The sequence below is a fragment of the Ipomoea nil genome, unplaced genomic scaffold (assembly GCF_001879475.1).
Source record: "Ipomoea nil cultivar Tokyo-kokei standard unplaced genomic scaffold, Asagao_1.1 scaffold0545, whole genome shotgun sequence".
Classification (NCBI taxonomy): Eukaryota; Viridiplantae; Streptophyta; class Magnoliopsida; order Solanales; family Convolvulaceae; genus Ipomoea; species Ipomoea nil.
The window spans coordinates 343825-363444 of record NW_017616973.1 but is presented as its reverse complement, the minus strand read 5'-3'; the positions used below and the strand labels follow the sequence as shown (position 1 = coordinate 363444).

General features: G+C 34.1%; 2 protein-coding genes across 2 annotated transcripts; both read left to right on the top strand.

The window, feature by feature from the left end:
- Positions 1 to 4658: 4658 nt before the first annotated feature.
- LOC109174200 (MADS-box transcription factor PHERES 2-like) lies at positions 4659 to 7184 on the top strand. Its single transcript, XM_019323456.1, has 3 exons — positions 4659 to 4952; positions 6549 to 6658; positions 6797 to 7184. The coding sequence occupies exons 1-3, from the start codon at positions 4659 to 4661 to the stop codon at positions 7182 to 7184; spliced, it is 792 nt and encodes a 263-aa protein (XP_019179001.1).
- Positions 7185 to 11447: 4263 nt separating this feature from the next.
- LOC109174199 lies at positions 11448 to 13287 on the top strand. The gene is made up of 2 exons (XM_019323455.1): positions 11448 to 12179; positions 12460 to 13287. Exons 1-2 carry the CDS (start codon positions 11448 to 11450, stop codon positions 13285 to 13287), a joined length of 1560 nt encoding a protein of 519 aa, XP_019179000.1.
- Positions 13288 to 19620: the final 6333 nt, after the last annotated feature.

Genomic DNA, 19620 nt, shown 5'->3' with positions numbered 1-19620 from the left:
ACTCATTGCAATCAAATTTAAAACAAAAGAATATAACTAAAGACAATCGAAATTGACCTAATAACAACAATTAAAATAAAAAAAAAAAACTAATTGGACGTAATAGCAATTAATTACAAATCAATATCTCCAATTGTGATATTTTCTACTCTTTTAGGAAGTTGATAATAACAGTAGACAAATATTCTTCATTTTCATTGTTTCCATTGAATTGCCTAACCCTCTTTTGAAATTAATCGAAGAAATAAATATGTTTTTTTAGCTTGCAAATATATATTAATTCTAATGTTTAAATCCACTACACATTGCATTAAAATATTTATATTTATTATTTTTCAAGAATTGACCTAGCTACCACATGTGATAATATTAAGAAGTAAATTTAAAATGAGAGCATTTTGCATCACTCTTAATATAGAATATAATTCTCTTAATCATTAAATAGTAAAAATCTAATAAAATAACCATAATAAGTCATATAATGTATATTAGGAAAAAAATATTCGTGACGGGATGTAACATTACTATATAAAAAAAAATTATTCAATTTTCATCATATATAAATAAACAAATAAACATACATACATACACATACACATACACACACACACACACACACACACACACACATTCATTTAAAAGAGAGTATTTTTCATCACTCTTAATAATTTTTTTTTTAAAAAAATGATGGAATGGCCGTCGCCCACCCCGTCGTTTTATATATTTTATTTAATTTCTTTTTCAATTTTTTACAATTAATTATTAAAAATTATCTTAGTTGCCAAACCACGTAACCTGCTATCCGGTGAAATTGCATAACTCTAGAGTGTTCAGTGGCCAAATTGCATGTTTTTTGAGTGTTTAGTGGCCTAACTGCACTTTTCTTTTTTCTTCAGTGGTCTAATTGCATTTTCAGGTTACATTCAGTGTCCAATTTAAACTTTATTCCAATAATGTATATTAAGAATAAATATTCGTGACAGGGTGTAACATTACTAAAAAAAATTATTATTCAATTTTCCTCATATATAAATAAATATATGAATACACACACACACACACAAATATATATATATATATATATATATATATATATATATGTATGTATATATATATATATATACATATATATATATATATACATATATACATACATATATATATATATACATATATTTATTTATTTATTTATTTATTTATATTTATATAATAACGATAAAGAGTTTTATATAATAACATTGCAAGTGTATGTCCATACGCACAAACATAAAAAAAAAAACAAGTATTTTTAACTCATTGCAATCAAATTTAAAACAAAAGAATATAACTAAAGACAATCGAAATTGACCTAATAACAACAATTAAAATAAAAAAAAAAAACTAATTGGACGTAATAGCAATTAATTACAAATCAATATCTCCAATTGTGATATTTTCTACTCTTTTAGGAAGTTGATAATAACAGTAGACAAATATTCTTCATTTTCATTGTTTCCATTGAATTGCCTAACCCTCTTTTGAAATTAATCGAAGAAATAAATATGTTTTTTTAGCTTGCAAATATATATTAATTCTAATGTTTAAATCCACTACACATTGCATTAAAATATTTATATTTATTATTTTTCAAGAATTGACCTAGCTACCACATGTGATAATATTAAGAAGTAAATTTAAAATGAGAGCATTTTGCATCACTCTTAATATAGAATATAATTCTCTTAATCATTAAATAGTAAAAATCTAATAAAATAACCATAATAAGTCATATAATGTATATTAGGAAAAAAATATTCGTGATGGGATGTAACATTACTATATAAAAAAAAATTATTCAATTTTCATCATATATAAATAAACAAATAAACATACATACATACACATACACATACACACACACACACACACACACACACACATTCATTTAAAAGAGAGTATTTTTCATCACTCTTAATAATTTTTTTTTTTAAAAAATGATGGAATGGCCGTCGCCCACCCCGTCGTTTTATATATTTTATTTAATTTCTTTTTCAATTTTTTACAATTAATTATTAAAAATTATCTTAGTTGCCAAACCACGTAACCTGCTATCCGGTGAAATTGCATAACTCTAGAGTGTTCAGTGGCCAAATTGCATGTTTTTTGAGTGTTTAGTGGCCTAACTGCACTTTTCTTTTTTCTTCAGTGGTCTAATTGCATTTTCAGGTTACATTCAGTGTCCAATTTAAACTTTATTCCAATAATGTATATTAAGAATAAATATTCGTGACAGGGTGTAACATTACTAAAAAAAATTATTATTCAATTTTCCTCATATATAAATAAATATATGAATACACACACACACACACAAATATATATATATATATATATATATATATATATATATATATATATATATATGTATGTATATATATATATATACATATATATATATATATACATATATACATACATATATATATATATACATATATTTATTTATTTATTTATTTATTTATATTTATATAATAACGATAAAGAGTTTTATATAATAACATTGCAAGTGTATGTCCATACGCACAAACATAAAAAAAAAAACAAGTATTTTTAACTCATTGCAATCAAATTTAAAACAAAAGAATATAACTAAAGACAATCGAAATTGACCTAATAACAACAATTAAAATAAATAAAAAAAAACTAATTGGACGTAATAGCAATTAATTACAAATCAATATCTCCAATTGTGATATTTTCTACTCTTTTAGGAAGTTGATAATAACAGTAGACAAATATTCTTCATTTTCATTGTTTCCATTGAATTGCCTAACCCTCTTTTGAAATTAATCGAAGAAATAAATATGTTTTTTTAGCTTGCAAATATATATTAATTCTAATGTTTAAATCCACTACACATTGCATTAAAATATTTATATTTATTATTTTTCAAGAATTGACCTAGCTACCACATGTGATAATATTAAGAAGTAAATTTAAAATGAGAGCATTTTGCATCACTCTTAATATAGAATATAATTCTCTTAATCATTAAATAGTAAAAATCTAATAAAATAACCATAATAAGTCATATAATGTATATTAGGAAAAAAATATTCGTGACGGGATGTAACATTACTATATAAAAAAAAATTATTCAATTTTCATCATATATAAATAAACAAATAAACATACATACATACACATACACATACACACACACACACACACACACACACACATTCATTTAAAAGAGAGTATTTTTCATCACTCTTAATAATTTTTTTTTTTAAAAAATGATGGAATGGCCGTCGCCCACCCCGTCGTTTTATATATTTTATTTAATTTCTTTTTCAATTTTTTACAATTAATTATTAAAAATTATCTTAGTTGCCAAACCACGTAACCTGCTATCCGGTGAAATTGCATAACTCTAGAGTGTTCAGTGGCCAAATTGCATGTTTTTTGAGTGTTTAGTGGCCTAACTGCACTTTTCTTTTTTCTTCAGTGGTCTAATTGCATTTTCAGGTTACATTCAGTGTCCAATTTAAACTTTATTCCAATAATGTATATTAAGAATAAATATTCGTGACAGGGTGTAACATTACTAAAAAAAATTATTATTCAATTTTCCTCATATATAAATAAATATATGAATACACACACACACACACAAATAAATATATGAATACACACACACACGATAAAGAGTTTTATATAATAACATTGCAAGTGTATGTCCATACGCACAAACATAAAAAAAAAAACAAGTATTTTTAACTCATTGCAATCAAATTTAAAACAAAAGAATATAACTAAAGACAATCGAAATTGACCTAATAACAACAATTAAAATAAAAAAAAAACTAATTGGACGTAATAGCAATTAATTACAAATCAATATCTCCAATTGTGATATTTTCTACTCTTTTAGGAAGTTGATAATAACAGTAGACAAATATTCTTCATTTTCATTGTTTCCATTGAATTGCCTAACCCTCTTTTGAAATTAATCGAAGAAATAAATATGTTTTTATAGCTTGCAAATATATATTAATTCTAATGTTTAAATCCACTACACATTGCATTAAAATATTTATATTTATTATTTTTCAAGAATTGACCTAGCTACCACATGTGATAAAAAAATGAAACTAAAATAAATAATTGCACGTCAAGATGATAATATTAAGAAGTAAATTTAAAATGAGAGCATTTTGCATCACTCTTAATATAAAATATAATTCTCTTAATCATTAAATAGTAAAAATCCAATAAAATAACCATAATAAGTCATATCGTGTTTATTAGAAAATAAATATTCGTGACAGGCTGTAACATTTCTGTAAAAAAAAATTAAAAAAAAACAATCAATAATTTATTCAATTTTTCCTCATATATGCTGCCCTATAAATATGGTATCATCTCAGCATGCATAATAGCCCACACAAGATCGATAAAGAATAAAAAAAAACCACAAATATAATCGATCTTGAGCACTTAGCTTCTCGTTCCTCTTTTCTCATTTCTAATCAATTATCTTGGCAACAAGGAGATTAAGATTGGTATATATTGTCAATCAATCAAAACGAAAAGCATCTCACTATAAAAGAAAGAGAGGGGTGGTCAAAAAGCTTAACGAGCTCACCGTTCTTTGTGATGCGGATGCTGCCATGATAATGTATAGCTCGTTTGAGCAGGGGCCAGTGATATGGCCTACTGGTGAAAGGGTTCAAGAGTTGATTGCTAGGTTCATGCAATTGCCAGACGTGCAACAAACGCGACGAATGATGAGCCAGGACAGCTTTGTTGCGGAAAGGCTTGAAAAGTTGGGCACTCTGCTTCTAAAATTGAAGCGAGAAAACAGGGAAAAGGAGATGAATGCACTGATGCATAAGATTTTTAGCGAAGAACAGATAATTGATTATCTGAGTTCCGTAGACTTAAACGATCTGGGTTGGGTTTTAAACACTGTTAGTGTTTTATTTGATCAAAAAACCCCAACTTATAATTGGCAATATTATTATGGCATACTAAGATAGGATTAGCTTAGTGTCATTTTTGTTCTACAGAGGACTGATCAATCAGACACAACAACATAGGGACTGACACTGAAGATTTGTTTTAGGAAGCTGATTTCTTTAAGGCTGCACGCGGTATAAGAAGACAAGTTTGGAAAGAAGATCAGCGTATATTTTCTGAAAAGGTATGGACCGAATCTTCAAGATTACATTCTTCAAATATAGTCCTACCATCTACAATCAAAGATATCTACGGAGAGTGTTTATTGATGGAACTATAAGTACTCTTATTCGATGAGAATTAGGGTTACGCTTTTGACAGAGAAGAAACACTCCATATGATTTTATGAGATACCATCTTTGATTCGACTACACCTTCTCAACACAATATGTGTATGCTGATTACGATGAAGAACATTAAAAGGATTCCTGTTGCTTAAATGAAAGGACAATACGATCACACAGTTATGGGAACAACTGAACAAAGCATCACTGACGTGAACTGCTTGGCTCTCCAAGAGAAGGGATTTCCTTGGACTTCTGGATGCATGACTCTCCATCTTCAACAATCCACTAAACCTGTGTAGATTGGGTACGTACCTTGTGTGGGGCACTTGGGTGAGATTGTTATTTCTCTACCTTTGTACATTGGATTATGATTTAGTGGATTGGACGCCTATGTGATCGTCCCCCAGACGTAGATACACACTGTATGGAACTGGGTAAACATTTTGTGTGTTGTTGTGTGTCGGTATCTCTTTCTTTTATCTTTACCATGATCTATCTTACTGACTGACCTCGTCGATGAATAAGTCAGTCTATTTCATCAGACTATTAATCCAATAAATTTGATTAAGAATGAGGAAATGCAAAATTACATGTGGTATCAGAGCTATTAAGTCTACATAGTGACTTGATCCTTACGGGAATTTTATTTGCATTAGTCTCTTTCTTTTGGAAGTGTCTCTGTGTGTTCGTTGGCTTGTCTTCTGTGTTCAGGATGGATTCAAGTATGAAACCTTCTGAACTAGATGGTCACAACTACTCGTTTTGGAAGGCTCGTATGGAGATCTACCTTCAAGCACAAGGTACCAGGGTTTATCGAACTGTTTTATCTGGATGGAGCAAACCAACGATTCAGAATCCTGATGGAACTACTGGAGAAAAACCCATTGAAACCTGGACAGAAGATGAAATGAATGCCTCTGATCTGAACAACAAAGCTTTGAACTCTATTGTAGGATCTCTGCATGAATCTGTTTTTACCCTTGTCACGGGGATAAAAGAAGCCAAGCGAGTATGGGAAATCCTGGAAACAAGATTTGAGGCACTAGTGATGTCAAGCAGTCAAAACTACAGATGGTACTGTCAGAATTTGAAGCTCTCAGAATGAACGAAGAGGAAACTATTTCAGTCTTTCACAGTCGGGTACAGAATCTAATGAATAGAGCCTCTATTCTTGGTGAACCTTTTGCTGATGAGAGAGTTGTCAAAAAGATCCTTCGATCTTTACCCAAACGCTTTCGAATGAAAGTAACTGCTATTCAGGAACACACAGGATGGGAAAAGAAGAGTGTAGGAGAACTCATGGGAAGTTTACACACATACGAACTTGAAGTTCTGGCTGATGATGCTCCTGTTTCCAACAGAAAGGGCAAGTCAGTAGCCTTTGTGGCCGAAGCTGATCGAGAATCTGACACAGATGACATAGATGATGAAACCTTGGCTCTTCTAACCAAGAACTTCAAGAATATTCTAAAAGGCTTCAATAAAAAGAGTCAAGGACAATCTACCAGGTCACAATACAAAGGTGGTAACTCCTCATATCAGAAAACTGAAACCGCACCGTTCTCACAGAATAATCAACCCCAAACTGGTCGGACAAGGCAAAACAGAAACAGTTCCTCAGATACAGGAAGATCTCTCAACCGATCAGTGCAATGTAGAGAATGTGAAGGCTTTGGGCACACACAGGCTGAATGTGCAACGTATCTCAAAAGAAAGAAAGCTATGTCTGTCACTATGCTAAGTGATGATGAAGAGGAAACTACAAATGATCAGTTAGATGACAATGTAGGAAACATTGTAGCCTTCTTTACAGCTACAGAGAATCAGTCAGATGATAACGAATCCGATGAAGAGTCCTATATATCAACAGATGATTTTGAAGAGAGACATCATTGAAATGGAATTTGCCAAACTTGTTGGAAGTTGGGAACAACTGGTGAAAGTCAACAAGAATCTAAATGAAGAACTGAGACTGAAGGATGATCTTCTGAAGAAACTGAACACAGATCTTATCCTAAAAGAAGACCTTATAACACAGATAAGATTCCGAGAAGGAAAACTGATAAAAGAATTGGAAGATTTGATGAAGAACATCAAGATGATGGATACCACATCAACTTTAGATAAAATTCTGGATTCTGGCAGAAATCCGAATGATAAAAAGGGTCTTGGATTTGAGCGAGGAGAATCTTCGAAGAGTGCTCCTGTGTTCATCAAAGAAGGTTTGTTAGTTCCGAAATCTGTTTACAGTTATGAACAACGACAGTCCTTTTAATCAGCTCAGGAAGATTATGAGAGGAAGGGATATAATCAAACAGCAGGCATTAACTTTGGTAGAACTGCTCTTCAATCTCAGTACTCAAAATTCAAAAATAAGTTCGTCCGAGTCAGATAATATACTCCTACGTGTCATTCTGTCAAACAAAAAGGGCACACCCGACCTGAGTGTTACATCTTCTACAGAGATCAAAGAAAGGAAAAATACCAGAACAAGACTATTACACCTTTCACAAGACAGGTCTGGGTCAGAAAGTCAGAAGTGATATGTTACCCCACGATAGTTCTAACTGCATCATTGACTGAAGCAAGATGGTATTTCGACAGTGGCTGTTCTAGGCATATGACAGGGAATGTGAAGTGTGTAATGTCCATCCAACCTAGCAGTGGGCCTGTTACATATGGAGATGGACAAAAAGGTAAAATAATTGGAAAAGGTACACTGAATATACCAGGTTTACCTCACTTAGAAGAAGTTCTGTTGGTCAGTGGATAGAAAACTAATTTGATCAGCATAAGTCACTTGTGTGATCAAAACTGGAATGTGTGCTTCAATCGCAATTGTTGCAGAGTTAGTGACAACACAGATCAGTTAGTCATGGAAGGAACCCGATCTTCAGACAAATGTTATGTGTTGACAAATGAAATTGCATGTCACTTATCAAAATCTGATGAATCAAAACTCTGGCACAGGAGACTGGGTCACATAAACTTCAGAGACATGGATAAAATGATCATACTAGACGCTGTGAGGGGAGTTCCTAAGCTCAGAATAAATCCGGAGAAGGTTTGTGGTGCATGTGCCATTGGAAAACAAATCAGAACTCCACACAAAGCTGTGAAAGTAATCACAACTGAGAGATGTCTAGAACTGGTTCACATAGATCTCATGGGGCTAACACAGATTGAAAGCATTGGAGGAAAGAAATATATATTTATATGCGTAGATGATTTCTCTCGATACAGCTGGGTATATTTTCAAAGAGAAAAATCTGAAGCCTTCAATGCCTTTAAAACTTTGTGCATCCGTGTTCAAAAAGAGAAAGATGAGCCTATAATCAAAATTCAGAGACTGAGAAGTGATCATGGAAAGGAATTTGAAAACTCTCTCTATTTGGACTTCTGTTCTGAAAACGGGATATCCCATGAATTCTCAGCTCCCAGGACAGCTCAACAAAATGGTGTGGTGGAAAGAAAGAACCGGAATTTACACGAAATGGCTAGGGTCATGCTACATGCTTCTCATCTACCACAGCGCTTCTGGGCTGAAGCAGTTCACACTGCCTGTCATACCGTGAATAGAGTGTATCTTAGACCTGGCACGACCAAAACACCCTATGAGATCTGGAAGGGAAAGAAACCTAACCTGAAGTACTTTCATGTCTTTGGAACTAAGTGCTATGTGCTGATTGACAGAGAGCAATGAGGGAAATTCGAACCAAAGAGCGATGAGAGCATCTTTCTTGGTTACTCTCCAAATAGTCAAGCATACAGAATATACAACAAGAGAACTCAATCTGTGATGGAATCTGTAAATGTGGTTATGGATGACAACCCAGATGAGTCAGTGGAAGCATCAGTATCTGCTCCTGAGACAGTGTCTCCTATCAGCGAAGTAAGATCCGTCGATGACAACAGTCAGCCCAAAACATTAGAATCCTCAGATGATGATCAAGAAAGGGCTGATCAAGAGAGCATTCATCCTGAAGATACACGCAAAGACAAACCTACTAGAACTCAGAAAAATCATCCATCAGACAACATCATTGGAGATCTGATAGATAGAATGAAGACCAGAAGCAGAATAAGAAATAGTCTTGTAGAGATATCTGGTTCTGCATGTTATACGTCAAAGATTGAACCAAAAAAGGCCAAAGAAGCGTTACAGGATGATCTATGGATCAAGGCAATGCAAGAGGAACTACACCAGTTTGACCGAAATCATGTTTAGGATCTAGTACCAAGACCTTATCGTGTCAATGTAATTGGAACAAAGTGGATCATTAAGAATATGATAGATGAAGCTGGGAATATTGCAAGAAACAAAGCTCGGTTAGTGGCAAAAGGGTACACTCAGATAGAAGGGATTGACTATGATGAGACGTTTGCTCCTGTAGCGAGACTTGAGTCAATCAGGATTCTGTTGGCTGTCGCATGTATTCTGGGATTCACACTGTTTCAGATGGATGTTAAAACAGCATTCTTGAATGGCTATCTGCATGAAGATATCTATGTGGCTCAACCTAAAGGTTTCGAAGATCCAGACCATCCATCATATGTCTATAAGCTTCGAAAAGCTCTCTATGGTGTCAAACAAGCCCCACGGGCATGGTATGAACGACTGACACAGTATCTGCTACAGCATGGGTATAAGCGAGGAAGTGTCGACAAGACCTTGTTCGTAAAAACTACTGGAAGTCATGTAACCATTGCTCAAATCTATGTTGATGACATTGTGTTTGGGTCAACCTTACAGAGATACACTGATGAGTTAGTGAAAGTCATGAAGGAAGAATTTGAGATGTCCATGGTTGGTCAACTGACGTATTTTCTAGGACTGCAAGTTAAGCAAAGTCCTGAAGGCTACTTTATCTCACAAGAAAAGTATGCTAAGAATCTAGTCAAGAAGTTTGATCTGGAATCGTGTAAACCATCCAGGACACCAATCTCCACCTCCACAAAAGTATCAAAAGATGAAACCGGTGTATCAGTGGATAACACAGTCTATCGAAGTCTGATAGGAAGTCTGTTGTACCTAACGGCCAGTCGACCAGACATAATGTTCAGTGTTGGAATCTGTGCAAGGTATCAATCTGATCCAAAGGAATCACACCTGATAGCTGCAAAACGCATTCTGAAATATGTAAAGGGAACGATGAAATATGGTCTCTGGTACTCCAAGGACAGTGAACTGAGTCTTGTTGCATACTGTGATGCTGATTGGGCAAGAAATATTGATGATCGAAATAGTACATCTGGTGGATGCTTCTTTGTCGGTAAGAATTTGGTATCGTGGCTAAGTAAGAAACAAAATTCAATTTCCTTAAGTACTGCAGAGGCAGAATACATAGCTGGTGGTGGATGTTGTACTCAGTTAGTATGGATGAAACAGATGCTGTTGGATTATGGTCTTACTCAAGGGGTTATGACACTCTACTGTGACAATGTCAGTGCTATCAATATCTCAAAGAATCCAGTTCAACATTCCAGAACGAAGCATATTGATATTAGGCATCATTACATCAGAGACCTGGTTGAATCCAAGGAGATTGAATTGGAATATATTCAAACTGACAAACAACTGGCTGGTATTCTGACCAAGCCACTAGACGCAAATCGCTTTGAAATTCTCAGGTCTGCTCTGGGAATTTGCAGGATTGACTAATAAGGCAGTTGGTCATTCAGAGGGGAGTGAAGGTTTAATCATACGGGTCAGTCTTATGACTTGACTTCCTTTTAAAACTCCTCTCTATTTTGTTAAGTGGATTCTATAACCTAAAATATCTTAAAGATCCTAATCTTTTTTCAAATTTCAAATTTCCTTGGCATCCGTTTCTTACCCAAAAAGAAGCCAAGAAGGTATATCGTTGTGTCAATCACATCGTCTCTACATGTTATTTGACAAGCCGCATTGATTAGGGTTCATCACCCTTAGGACTATTTGTTACCGGGCCAATCTTGATAGAAGAAAAATATCTACGAGTATCTTTGCACTCAGTCTTCCTCTCTCTCTCTGCATCTCTGCCTTCCTTGATTTTTCTCCACCTCTCACAAGACTCTCTAATAGCGGACCCTGTAAGAAATATCATCATCAAACTTGGAAGCAAGACACATTCTCCAGAGGTGGCCTTCAAACATATTCAGACATTATTGCAGTTTGCGATGAAGAAGAAACTCAAGCTTGACCCTCTTCTTCGCGATGAGATATTGGTGACTGTTATGACGAACTACCCAGAGTTTTATGCTGAATGGTCTGAAGACGATACAAGTGAACTGCTGATGTTGGTTTCTGAAGCCAATGATGAGGTTTCTCCAGTTTCTATACCAGAACCTTCGGACGGAAATCGGGCCGGGGCATTTCTCCGACATTTTGCACAACGAGCCCTAGAGTCTGCTGAGGTTTCTCGACGGCAAGCAGAATCGCAGCCCCTGTACCTCCAAGCTGCTCAAGATGAAACAAAACACAGACTGGAGATACTCCGTAACAGGTCAAACAATTCTTATTCTCCTATTGAAATTTCACCGGATAAACCTGATGATTCTGTGTCTAATGCTACTCCGTCTTGTGTGCCTGTTAATTCTGAAAATTTATCTGCTTTAAACTCTGAGAAACCCCCTGTATCTGTTGATCCACCGTCTCTACCTTTGGGTGAGTCTGATTGTGTGAAAAGTGGTGTCTTGCATGTGTCTGATGAGAAAGAAAAACCAACTGATGAGTCCAATAATCTGAGTCTGGTTGTGTTCTCTGCTGATAATATTGCTCTGCCCCCTGCTGTGATTGCTGATGATCCCAAAGAAATTTGCCCTGCTGATAATTCTTCTGTTTTACCTGCTAATGTTGAGTCTGTTGATCTCTCAAGCCCCCATAAGTCTGAGAAAAAGGGTGGAATCCCAGTCTACACTTCCACATCGTTAGATGAAAGCCTATAACATGTGCGACACTTTGCTGGCTTACCTTCTGCTTCCATTCCACAACCGTATCGAGTGATCCACCCATCTGAATCCTCGAGTGAAGATGACAAAATTCTGGCTGAGGTTTATGGTTCTCAAGCACCGACATCCGAGATTCCAACTGTTAAGGCCACTGCTCATCCTAATTCCACCACTTTCAAAATACGAGAGGTCACTAATCTGCTTAGCTTGGTGGTTCGTCTGCTCATGTGTCTGATTCTAGTCACTCTATGTCTCCTGTACACTCCCATCCAAGGAGACAAGACGGTCGAAGAGAAAGAATATACATGTGAAGGTGGTGGTTGAGTCTGGTGATGACACTGCGGATACAGATCAACCTGATAAGAAAAGGAAGTCTAGTGAGGCTGAGAAAACTGAGACCAATCCTCCTGTCCAACAAGTGTTTAACACCTTACGGTCTTTTGTTAAGCAAAAGGGTTCTGTTGCTGCTCAAACTACTGTTGTTCCACCATCTTCTTCCAGAAAAGGGAAGCCTGCTACTCGTGCCAGAGGTCGGAGTGTTACGCCTGAAGTTCAAGCTGTTGAAAGCCCTGATACGTCCATTTACAGACCTCAGTTTGTCTCTCCTACTGCTCAAGCCAAGTGGTCTACCATGGTCAGAAGAGATCTGATTGTCCAAAGATCCGTTGATGAGAATCAAATGAATTCGGTCTGTGATGTTCTGCCTTTGCTAAAAGAAGTTGGTCTGCTGAAGACTGTTACTGCCATCTGTCCTTATTCAAAACCGCTCACCTACGAATGTTATTGTAATCTCAATGATGAGGTGGACAATTTGTCTGGAGTGCGTCCAATGCAGATCTTCATTCCTGGGAAGTGGTATGTGTTTGTCACTGATATGATTAACGAGTACTATGGCCTACAAGGAGTCCAAGAGGAGTCTATCACTGATTGGGATGCAGTGGCGAAAACGATAACTGGTGGACAAGCTGACACATGGCTTACTGGAGATAAGGATACTCTACCTAGCTCTGAACTCACCTCCAAATATGTTATTCTTCATTGTCTTGCATTGCACAACTGGCTTTCTTAAGCTCACTTCCACACTGTTGGCAAGCAATTGGCCAGTCTCTTATTCAGAATTGGAATGAAGATGACTATTGATCTGGGGTCGTGGATCTGTTATCACATTCTCACTTTGATTCGCCCAAGAGAACAAAAGGTACGGCTGCCCTTTCCAAATTTGATCTTTGGTATTCTTACATCTCAAGGCCTTGAGCCTATGGCGAGTGAGGTGATCAGTCCAACCCTTCTCTACACGGTCGACCGGCGTTTATTGACTGGGGATCATATATGCGATGTTACACCGGTGAATGCCCCTTCCAATTCCGAGGCTGATACAGTGGCGGTTGACTCACCGCATGCACGTGATCTTCAACTCTCCATCCAATTGAAGGCAAGAGTTTCTGAGCTGGAGACAGTCCATGGCATAATCGCTAAACAGCTAACAGGGGCTCGGACGGAATTAGCGACTGTTCTTCTTCGTTTAAGCCTGACTGAAGTCGCTGCTGCTGATCCTGTGAAGTCTGACAGCGAGACTCCCTCCATCGCTTGACATGGCTTTGGCTCTCTTTTGGCAAAAAGGGGGAGTATGATTCAGGGGGAGTACTCAGGGGGAGTTGTTCGTGTACCTTCTGGCCCTGGCTAGGCGCTTGTTTGTGATGGCATCTTGTTGAAGAATGTTTTTCTTGACTTTGTTCTTGACTTTGTTTTTGATCCAGCATGATGTGTATGCTGTGTTTTTATCTCTGCCATGTAATCGAATATTGGGTTTGTTTTGTTTTTGTTATCCTATCTTAGTTTTTTGAAGTATTATGCTTTTTTAAGTAGTCGAGTTGTTTTGCCAAATAATAGCCAAAGGGGGAGTTTGTTAGTGTTTTATTTGCTCAAAAAACCCCAACTTATAATTGGCAATATTATTATGACATACTAAGATAGGATTAGCTTAGTGTCAGTTTTGTTCTACAGAGGACTGAGCAATCAGACACAAAACAGAGGGACTGACACTGAAGATCTGTTTTAGGAAGCTGATTTCTTTAAGGCTGCACGCGGTATAAGAAGACAAGTTTGGAAAGAAGATCAGCGTATATTTTCTGAAAAGGTATGGACCGAATCTTCAAGATTACATTCTTCAAATATAGTCCTACCATCTACAATCAAAGATATCTATGGAGAGTGTTTATTGATGGAACTATAAGTACTCTTATTCGATGAGAAGTAGGGTTACGCTTTTGACAGAGAAGAAACACTCCATATGATTTTATGAGATACCATCTTTGACTCGACTGCACCTTCTCAACACAATATGTGTATGGTGATTACGACGAAGAACATGAGAAGGATTCCTGTTGCTTAAACGAAAGGACACTACGATCACACAGTTGTGGGAACAACTGAACAGAGCGTCACTGAAGTGAACTGCATCAGAGTTGGCTCTCCAAGAGAAGGGATTTCCTTGGACTTCTGGATGCATGGCTCTCCATCTTCAACAATCCACTAAACTTGTATAGACTGGGTACGTACCTAGTGTGGGGCACTTGGGTGAGATTGTTATTTCTCTACCTTTGTACATTGGATTATGATTTAGTGGATTGGACGCCTATGTGATCGTCCCCCAGACGTAGATACACACTGTATGGAACTGGGTAAACATTTTGTGTGTTGTTGTGTGTCGGTATCTCTTTCTTTTATCTTTACCATGATCTATCTTAGTGACTGACCTCGTCGATGAATCAGTCAGTCTATTTCATCATACTATTAATCCAGTAAACTTGATTAAGAATGTGGAAATGCAAAATTACAAACATGAATATCGCTGAAAGTGTTATGAGGATTGAAAGATATTCCCCAACTCCGGCTCCTTTTCTCCCTGTTGCTCCTTCTCTTGCAACAGCCTCACCTCCTGTTCTTGGGTCTGGGACTAGCAATGTGGTTGCTCCGGCGGATGTGTTTTCCGGGCAAAGCTATCAAGGCACGGTGGGTATACAAACTCCCATGTCTGCCAATCTTAATCTTGGAACCCCGTGGAGTTATCAAAAATGGGCTTTTATGAATGACAGTAATCAAAATCCTTATACATTTTGCAAACGTCTTTAATGTTGTCTCATGTTTTTAAATTTTATGCTGTTTTGTATTTTAATGCTGTTATTCATCTCCCTTTTACATATCTATTATATACTCATATACATACAATCCCCAAGCAATACCGGGCAAACACCGCGTGAGAACTAATGAGTTGATAGGCCAAATTACAACAAAACATTCTTTGTATCTTTTTAATTTAGAATTAAATGTCCATAATGCCTTTATTCAACAAAATTTATTCATTATCAAAAAAATTAAAAATGGAAATAATTTGATTAGTTATATTATCATTATTTTAATTTTAATTTCTACAATGCGAAAAGTATATATTCCTTACCTTCAAATTCATTAATATTAATTATATTCACTACATTTTTTATTGTCTTTTTTACACTATCTTGTAATTAAATATCAAAGTTATAATACAAAATACGTTATGTATTTATTTACCAAATATAGTATTAATACCATGCAAAAAAAAATAAAAAAAATAGCTTGAACAAGGCCAGGGGATAGAAATGTGGATAGGGAAAAATTCGGGGAACGAGGCCGGGGGATAGAAATACCCCACCCTACCATGATTCTTATAACAACAACAACAACAATATTATTATTATTATTATTATTATTATTATTATTATTATTATTATTATTATTATTATTATTATTATTATATTGTTGTAGAGTGCTTGTATTGTATTTATACAGAGACGGTATCGGAGTAGGGGCGAAGTTTAAATAACGTTAGAAATGTCAATGACAAAATATCAAACAATCATAATAAGGTTAAAATACAAAATATATTATAAATTACAATAAAATGTTTTTGATACAAATATAAAAAATCAAAGTTCATATCCCTTTGCATTGACACAAATTATAATAGAAAGATGATTAATGACATATCTATTGTTCCAAGAATTAAATTAGACACAATTAATTGCACATGCAAAATCCTTCTCAAAATACAAAAATATAAAAAATACAAAAATACAAAACACATTGATACTATCCAATTTTGTTGCCACATGCAACAATTATCGTTCATCATGGGTAGGGACACTATTACTGAGATAATCACTTCTATACAAAATGCTAAATGTGCTTAAACTTAGGCACTACCGCAACTAAAGTTTATGCATAAGTCCAACTTAAATAGGAACTAATGTAATTCCATTCTGAGTAGAGTCTATTCACCCCCCCCCCCCCCCCCCCCTCTAGACTCACTTTCGACCCTACCGGGACCAACACATTGAGCGCAGAAGAAACGATCGCCGGAAATGGAGAGAAGCGCATCAGAGAAGAAAGAAAAGATGAGTAAAATGACAAAAATATCCTCATTATTTGACCTATTAAATATTTTTGGTGACATTTGGCCCGCAATTTGGCTAGCGTGACCAAAATTGAAAGAAATTGCATAGTCAAGGTACTAAATTAACATTTTTGAAAGTCAATTGTTGCAATTAACACAACTCCAATAGTTAGCGGACTAAAATTGAAATTTACTCGATCTGCATAATGTTTATGTATCTTGTGCTATTATGAGTTTATGTGTCTTATTTTATGAATTTATGTATCTATGGAGTATAAATTATGTGTTTAGTATAAAATGGTGTAAAAGATGATAATGATTCTTACGCACTTAGATTGTGTAATTTTGCTAGATACATTGAAGACTTTATTTTTATGCGGAGCATTGTTAAATTTATTTGGCATACCAGTATCCTCCTCTACTTAGAAATATGATCTTCATTGTATATATGATTCAATCTCTATTTTATTTAAACTTGTGTGTTTTGCAGATGATCAGTTAATCCTCCCCAATATATATAATGAGGTAAAAATATCATGGGGTGAATAATAAAATTATTGAAAAAATTTAAGAGTGGAGTTCATTTTATAATTATTGGAAATTTGAAAGTTGATGTAGGGTGTGGATGTGACCTCACTTTTTACAGAGGAGATGTTCTCACCTGAACTCTTCCCTATATGCGCACACACCCTCACCAAATATTGTCTTTCTTTTATAATTGTTGTATATTAATTTGAATATAGTAATTTGCTTCTTATTAATTCTTAAAAGTACGTATGAATAGTAAATTGATTATATTTATTGCCATTGAGACATAAATTCAACATAACAGTGACTAATAGTAATAGGATGCATATTTAATTTCTATTTGATGTTGCATCATTTTTTTGTTGCTTATTTTTCTTTTTCAAAATGTAAATCTCATAAAATTATCTTATTCTTATATGTTACCTCTTTCGCAAGTTGTTACACTAGATTTTATTGTTGAGTTAGGATTTTGATTTGAATGCTTAACATTAATTGTGCCTCTTTTGCCCGTTCTTACACAAGATTTTATTGTGGAGTTAGGTTTTTATTTGGGTGCTTAACATTAGTTGTGCTCTAGTTGAGATGCTAATGTCCGCTAGCACTTAAAAAATAAAAAATTAAAAACCTAAAAGAATGTCAGATGATAGTTAATAGGATGGTGAGTGATACTTAATTAAGTTGAGGACATACCTTTCCCCTTCAGCAATTGGTCTGCTTTTCAATTTTTACAATATAAACTTTTGTTTTGTTAATTAACTACTAGATACTGATAGAATATTACAAAATAGAAACATACAAGTGTACAAAACATGTAAGTTATTATAATCATATTATACATTTCTTTAATGACAAAGATTACATGGATATATATGTTTAATTGTTAGAATTCCAATAAAAGTGATCGAAAGTGCCAAAGCAATTGAGCAGTGCCAGTCTAGGTTGAATGGAAATGGGAACTAGAACAATAGTCCTATGATACAAAATGCGTGAGAAAATTACATATATAAAAAAATATAAGTGTACATTTTCAAATATTTTTCCTCATTTATTCATCAATATTAATTATTTATCAAATTCAAATTAAAAAAATTCTTTTAAGAACACTAAGAAAGTAGCTTATTACAAATATTTTCGTCTTTCACAGGTATTTTGTTGAAGTTGATCTACTAAGTAACTATTTAACTTTTATAATATTATTAATAATAACAATAAATTCTATCCCAATTGAAGTAATCGTCTTACTAAGATATGTTGTCGAAGTTGGCTCATCAAGTAATTATTGTGACATGACCAATTTTGTTCCTCTATCAACAAAATTATTAAAATTTAGTTAAATTGAAGGGCATTTTGATCTTTTTAATACAAAGTGTGTTGACCCATTATATTTTTTATGTTTGTTTTTTTTTTTTTAAAAATTCATAATTAAAGAGCGAAATGCCTTTGTAATTAACAAAATTTCAACAATTTTTTTTTTTTATAAAGGATCAAACTTGGTCATGTCACAATAATACTAGGACTAAAAAGGGATGATTCGATAAAAAATGACTAAAAGTGTACTATCATCCATAAATCTAGGACCAAAAATGAAAGTAACTCTAAATTATTTGGATTTTAGTGTGCATTAAATGTTGATTATCTTTTGACGCGTAGTCTGGTGATGGCAAATTATGTTGTGGAACCGTGTCCACCTTGCAAGGTGGACACGGTTTCAAAACTGTCATAATTGTAAATATAGAGTTCAAAATTTATGAACATAGAGTTTTATAATTGTGAATATAGAGTTTAATAATTGTGAATATAGAGTTTAATAATTGTGAATATGAAGTTCCAAAATTATGAATTACTTTCTTATTAAATCTTAAATGAAATTATATATAGTAAATTGATAATATTTGTTCGTATTGAGGCATAAATTTAGAATAACATTGACTAATAGTAATAGCAGGCATATTTAATTAGTATTTGATGTTGTGTTATATATTTTTGTTGTTTATTTTTTTTTTCAAATGCAAGTGTCGTACAATTATATCATTTGAAATGTGTTGCTTATTAATTTTCATCGTATATGTTTTTATTTTGTTAACTATTGACCGGATACTAAATAAAATATTACAAAATAGAAATCTTATTATATATTTTTGTAATGCAAGAGATTACAAGTATATTTATGTTTAATTGCTAGAATCGCTAGAAAAGTGATTGATAGGGTCAAAGCAATTGAGGAATGCCAGTCCAAGTTTTATGGAAATGGGAAAGGAGGACAATAATCTTAGGATACGAAACACGTAGGAAAGTACAAATATAAACAATATAAGTGTGTATTTATAAATATTTTTTCTTCGTTTATACATAAAAGTTAATTGTTTATCAAATTCTTATTATTAGAAAAGGTATTTTAAAATTTTCTAAAATTTGAGAAATTAGTTTTAAATATTTTATAAT

Excerpts from the sequence above, each read along its gene's own strand:
- LOC109174200 (XM_019323456.1), top strand. The coding sequence starts at position 4,659 with ATGTATAGCTCGTTTGAGCAGGGGCCAGTGATATGGCCTACTGGTGAA. Across the intron at positions 4,953-6,548 it reads TGGGTTGGGTTTTAAACACT|GAACACACAGGATGGGAAAA; the intron begins GTTAGTGTTTTA and ends ACTGCTATTCAG. Across the intron at positions 6,659-6,796 it reads GTTTCCAACAGAAAGGGCAA|GTCACAATACAAAGGTGGTA; the intron begins GTCAGTAGCCTT and ends ACAATCTACCAG.
- LOC109174199 (XM_019323455.1), top strand. The coding sequence starts at position 11,448 with ATGAAGAAGAAACTCAAGCTTGACCCTCTTCTTCGCGATGAGATATTG. Across the intron at positions 12,180-12,459 it reads AGAAAAAGGGTGGAATCCCA|TCACTCTATGTCTCCTGTAC; the intron begins GTCTACACTTCC and ends GTCTGATTCTAG.